General features: G+C 35.5%; 1 protein-coding gene across 1 annotated transcript in view; it reads right to left on the bottom strand.

Annotated features, from left to right (window-relative positions):
• Nucleotides 1–3,044: 3,044 nt before the first annotated feature.
• Nucleotides 3,045–6,299, bottom strand: part of LOC107568004 (endophilin-B2-like) — a gene marked incomplete at its 5' end in the record, with an annotated part of 8,027 nt that continues 4,772 nt past the window's right edge. The window contains 3 exons of the mRNA XM_016253837.1: nucleotides 3,045–4,226; nucleotides 5,824–6,037; nucleotides 6,133–6,147. Of these exons, the coding sequence (XP_016109323.1) occupies nucleotides 4,119–4,226; nucleotides 5,824–6,037; nucleotides 6,133–6,147 (337 nt within the window). The remainder of the gene's footprint in view (nucleotides 4,227–5,823; nucleotides 6,038–6,132; nucleotides 6,148–6,299) is intronic.

Below are 6,299 nucleotides of genomic sequence, written 5' to 3'. Positions count from 1 at the left end.
TATAATAAACCATGTCTGCATTTGTGATCGGAGAAACGACAAACAAGCGCTAATCTACACTGCTAAAAACTCACGTTTGAATCGTCAGTGGCAAATTCTTACAGTCTGTGAGTCAGAAGCGCCGGCATTGTTGTCTACTCTACCAGGATCAGGAAACAGTCCTCCATAAAATGCGCTGCACACATCTGAATATTTGGGTTGAACTGTTCTGGAACAGTGTTGTAAATACAACTTAACCACTGATTTCTAGTCGTGTCCTCTTTTGGAAGACCAAACAAAGTAGTTTCGCTTTCACAACGAAACACACGGAGGGCTAGAGTGAGCGGAGGCCGGCAGGCTTGAGAACGGCACGGCCGGCAGATTTGAGGAAGGAGCGTCCGGTAGGCTTGCGGCAACCACGTGACGACCCCGGGCTGAACTCTGCTTCGTCCACGGTGAAAGCCGATCCGGCGATCCACAGCGTGAAGTTGATGTATTTCCTCAGCGACCAGCACGGATCAGCTCAGGCATGGCCTAGAGTGAGCGGAGGCCGGCGGGCTTGAGAACGGCACGGCCGGCAGATTTGAGGAAGGAGCGTCCGGTAGGCTTGAGGCAACCCAAGAGAAAGGAAAAATTTAAATCGCATCATATGACCCCTTTAAACGGTAGTGCAATTGCTGGGAAGAAACTAATTTTATTGCACTGAAATTATGTTTGAAGGTGCACCACTTCTTTTTCTGAACTATTATTTTAAAATGTGGTAAATAGTAGTAATAAAGTCATGAAACTCACACAAATGGATGTATGGGAACTATACCAGTTGAAACGTCATTCAATCATTTGACTGTTTGTGTACAATATGCTGCAAATGCAGACAGAACTGAAACTCCTGTATAGCAGTGAAAGTGACTCATATGAAAAGCACAAAGTGTGAGATTCAAACATTAATGTCTTACATTTTAAACAGGTTCGCCCCTGATTTTATTGCATCATGTTCTATGATATGTACTTTCAGAAGATAATCATCGATAGAGTTTGTATTTACATTTAATTACATTCATTTGTTCCTGGAATAGGAACTGAAAGGCCTTTTCCTGTCACTGGTAATAAACCTTGTATTTTTGTTGACTTAGTTACGTAAAAATTACCATCATCTATGACTGCGAACAAACTGAATTAGATGTACAGTCTAAATGTTTATAAGAAGCACTATTGCGTGAAACCTCATGTATTTATGTTGCACTGAATAAAAAGTGTAACAAATACATTTTGTAAATACATAAATACATAAACCCATATTTATGTTGCACTGAATAAAAAGTAACCCAAAAACGACAACACTATTTGTGTGTTTAAATGATCAGTGAAGACCTTGAAAACAATATATAGCAATAAAATGGCTTTTATTACATTACTAAGCTTGATTCTCTCCACATGGCTTGGAGAGTCGCCATTAAATACAATGAAGAACAAAAGAGAGCAGGAAAAACAAGAAATGACCAACAGAGCGCATCATGAACAAGAGCTTCCTCTCAGAAGAAAAGAAATGACCATGTTGGCTTAAATGGGTTCATTTCTTCATTAATTCATTTTGGCCATTATATATACATAATCCATAATGATTTACAATAAAGTTAAAAGAATAAAAACAGAAGTAAAATAAAACATTAAATACTGTACACTGAACAAAATATCTAAATAAGGTTAAGCTGCACTTTGACACTAATAAAATAAATAAAGATGAAGTAAGCTAAGAAGCCAAACTCTAAACCTAAAAAATGTCTAAATTTAATTAAAAATAAATATATTAATAGGTGTCATACAATACAGGTTGTGCAGTGCAGTTCATTATGGCATAAATAAATCAAGTATGGTTTACATCAACACACATCGAGCAACCTTGGGTTTCAGAAATGTATAAATAAATAAAATTGTATTAATGTTATTACAATTATAAAGTACATCAGTCAGAATAGTTGGAGAGGTGATGAAACTCATGCATTGCTCTACAGCTGCAGTGATCTCAAGTGCTTCTACTGAGCCGGACACAAAACAGAGCAAAACACATTTAAATCAGTAGATGAGACTAAAGTAATAGTTCAGGAAAAAATTGAAGTTTGCTAAAAACTTCTGCGATAAAGAGGAGTTTGTTTCTTCATCAGATTTGGAGAAATGTAGCATTGCATCACTTGCTCACCAATGCATCCTCTGCAGTGAATGGGTGCCGTCAGAATGAGAGTCCAAACAGCTGATAAAAACATCATAATAATCCACAAGTAATCCACACCACTCCAGTCCATCAGGTAACATCTTGTGAAGACAAAAGTTGCATGTTTGTAAGAAACAAATCCATCAAGACTTGTATATTATTGCTTAATAAAAATAAAAAGTGGTCTGGTCTGAATCAGGAGAGAAATCTGCACAGATCAAGTACTGTTTACAAGCCACGACAGTCTAAAACAGCTCTAATACATGGGTGGACTTTCATGCCAAACAGCTGATAAAAACATCACAATAATCCACAAGTAATCCACACCACTCCAGTCCATCAGTTAATGTCTTGTGAAGACAAAAGTTGCATGTTTGTAAGAAACAAATCCATCAAGACTTTTATATTATTGCTTAATAAAAATAAAAAGTGGTCTGGTCTGAATCAGGAGAGAAATCTGCACAGATCAAGTACTGTTTACAAGCCACGACAGTCTAAAACAGCTCTAATACATGGGTGGACTTTCATGCGAGAGATGGACTTTGTCAATGGAGGAAGCGTTATTATGGACTATATTAACTCATAATTTGACAGGAAGAAATGATTTAAAGTTAAAAATGTCATGATGTATTCATTTCTTACAAACAGGCAGCTTTTGTCTTCACAAGATTTTAACTAATGGACTGGAGTGCTGTGGATTATTGTGATGTTTTTAATCAGCTGTTTGGACTCATTCTGACGGCACCCATTCACTGCAGAGCACCCATTGCTGAGAAAGTGATAGAATGAAACATTTCTCCAAATCTGATGAAGAAACGCATCTATGAGTTTGATGAAGAAACTCATCTACATTTTGGATGGCCTGAGAGTGAGGAAATTATTTGCAAATCTTCATTTCTGGGTGAATTATTCCTTTAAAAGAACAATATAATGTGGCAACAGAACATTTCAGAACAATAACAGTTACAGTAAAACTCTGTAAATCATTTCAAAATGGGCCTTAAGATGGAGATACTTCATATGATTGTCTAATTAAAGGAGATTTCAAAATAATTCTAACTTAAGTGGCACTTAAAGCAGAGCAACTGTAAATTTTCTGAGCATGAGCAGGTATTATTGCACTGGCAAGTTCCTCATGCAAGAAAAACAAGTTTTATGAAGACTTTAAGGCTGGAGATCAACATTCATATTCTGATCTCTATCACATGGTCACTCCACGGAATATTTTTAACAGTGGTGCTATTGTAGACATTATTAGCTGTAGCTACATTACATCTGTCCGCATGAGATGCAGTTAAGGCCGTGTTTAATTTAGGCTTACGGAGGTCTGCTAGAAAACAAAGTTGCCAAACAGTGCAAATATGTTAGTGCTTAGACGGTGTAGATGACCTTTGTACATTAAATATTGAGCTTATATTTGTCATCAGCTTTCAGGACAAGCTGAATCAAGATTTTTTAATTGTATACTGAAGGCAGGAAAGTCATTCTGACTGCCCACAGGACAGTTTTTGGTGAAGAAAACAGCTACATACATACATACATACATGTGCTCACAATGAGTGGATGTTTCAGGCATTTGTGAATTAATTATTAGTTCTGAGATTTGTTTTGCACGGGTGTGATTTTGTGATTTCAAAAAATTTGATGTTCTATGAATTATAATCCTGACTAATCCCACTATTTATTAATTTATAAGGGTTTAATGTTTAGGCAGAGACTTGAACATTTTAAATATTAAAATAAAACAAAAAAATTAAGCCCCAGTCAATCAGTATCCCATTGACATGCATGTAAACACACAATAGTTTGCTTTTCGGTAAAGAGCTGTATGTATGGGTTGATCTCATAAGTGTCCATGATTCCGTTTGCTCATTGCTGGGTGTTAAAGCTGTAAACTGTGTGCATGTGTGCGTGTGCGTGTCTCGCCTCTTTAGCTCAACAGCTCCAGATATGTAACAGGCACCTTCCCCTTCTGGTTTCCTCGCTCTCCAATCAGCCAATCAGAGTCCATTCCAGGCACTGTGTACACAGTGATGAGCTGACCGTCCAATCAGATAAGTGTAATTAATTAATTTGGAGTCTTTAGGATGCTTTTCAAGAAAACACATATAGCAAACATTCTAAATATTCAAATGAAATGGCTTAAAAACAATCATCAGTTCAACCTAACTTTCACTGTAGCCAAATATATTCAAAATGTTTCATCCAAGAACCAAAACGCATTAAAAATCTAGTTTGTGAATGTTTTCGTCACTGTTCGCCACTATATTTACAATGTTTAATTACACATTGCTAGCAAAATCATTGACAATATACTTGAATATTCAAGGTATCACCCGATTTTACTGAAGAGAAATTTAAACTAGCCAAAGTCAACTATAATTCTTTAAACCATCATGAAAAACCATTCACAATTCATTTAATTTTAACATTAAAATGACATATGATGAACATTAATATCAATGTGGTATTTTCAAGTGAAACCGAATATTCAGTGAGAAATAATTCATGGCGGTACTTCATTTTATTCATAACTTGAACGGATCAAAAAAAGTTGGCTATGATCAAGTAAATACATGCTTATTATTGGAAAAAGGTGAAATATTCAACAATATTCAAATGAAATGGTTTTAAAAAAACTATCAATTCAACTAAACTGTCACTACAGCCAAATATATTTTAAAACATTTAATGCAAAACGCATTAAAATCACATTTAAAAATACCATGGTATGTTTTCTTCATTATTTTTCACTATTTTCACAATAATTCATTTTTAATTGCCAGCAAAATTGTTGTAAATATGCTTGAATATTCAAAACATCACCCATTTTTACTAAAAAATTTATAAAATAAATAAAATAAACTAGCCTAAATCAACTTATTATCCATTAAATCGTCATGAAAAACTCATTAAAATGTGACATTAAATGTGACATGATAAACATTAATTGTAATTAGAATTAATGTGTCATTTTCAAGTGAAACAGAATATTAGGTAAGAATTAATGACTGGGCTTAACTTTATCCATCACAATTTGATTGGATCAAAAAAAAGGCCTAAAATTAAGTAAATAATGTTTTTATAGCAAATATTTTAAATATTCAGAAAAAAATGTCCAAAACGAATCTCTTCAACCAAACTGCCACTGTAGCCAAATATATAAAAAACGTTTAATGCAAGAACCAAAACACATTAAAAATATCATGGTATGTTTTCCTTAATGTTCCTTAATATTTTCACAATGTTTAATTTCACATTACCAGCAAACTCATTGTAAATATAATTGAATATTCAATATATCACCCATTTCTACTCTAAAAAGTAAATAAATAAACTACCCAATATCAACGTATAATGCATTAAATAATCATGATAAACCTTTCACAATTCCTTTCATTTTAACATAAATGTGACATATAATAAACAATCATTTTAATTATTGTGGAGTTTTCAAGAGAAACAGAATATTCCATAAGAAATCATTTAGGATGGGGACTTAATTTTATCCATCACAATTTGATTGGATCATGAAATGTAGGCTCGGATATTATGCAATAATATATTTCACAGCCCCTAACACCCCCTATTAGACCCATATCAGACCGTTTATCTTTCATCAAACATCTGCTCACCTCATCGGCCCACAACGAGAGCTCACTGGAGTCTGCAGCGTCATAGTCATACAGCACTTTGGCCTTGCGTGTGCCGCTGGCTGGCGGCTGAACTTCTTCAATCTGCAGAGCGTCTGTTTCCAGAGGAGACGCAGAGTTCAGCGGCAGGAAGGCAGACGGGTCCGTGGGGCTTCTGGCGGGATGGGAATTCACATCCAAAGAGTCGGGGCATCTTCTGAAAGAGAGAAGATTGATATAGAGGTTTATATACACTATAAGGGCTCTGCTGACTAGTGTGAACACTAACAAGACGACAAACTCAAAACTCACATGTCTCCACTGCAACTGTGAGCAGACGGGTGGGAAAAGTAAAACAGGTGTTTATAATAATGACTGTGATGTGACATGTGGCCAAGTATGGTGACCCATACTTGGAATTAGTGCTCTGCATTTATCCCATCCAAAGTGCACACACACACAGCAGTGAACACACACCC

The sequence above is a fragment of the Sinocyclocheilus grahami genome, unplaced genomic scaffold (genome assembly GCF_001515645.1).
Source record: "Sinocyclocheilus grahami isolate Dianchi unplaced genomic scaffold, SAMN03320097.WGS_v1.1 scaffold1206.1, whole genome shotgun sequence".
NCBI classification, from domain to species: Eukaryota; Metazoa; Chordata; class Actinopteri; order Cypriniformes; family Cyprinidae; genus Sinocyclocheilus; species Sinocyclocheilus grahami.
This window is presented reverse-complemented; position numbering and strand designations above follow the sequence as displayed.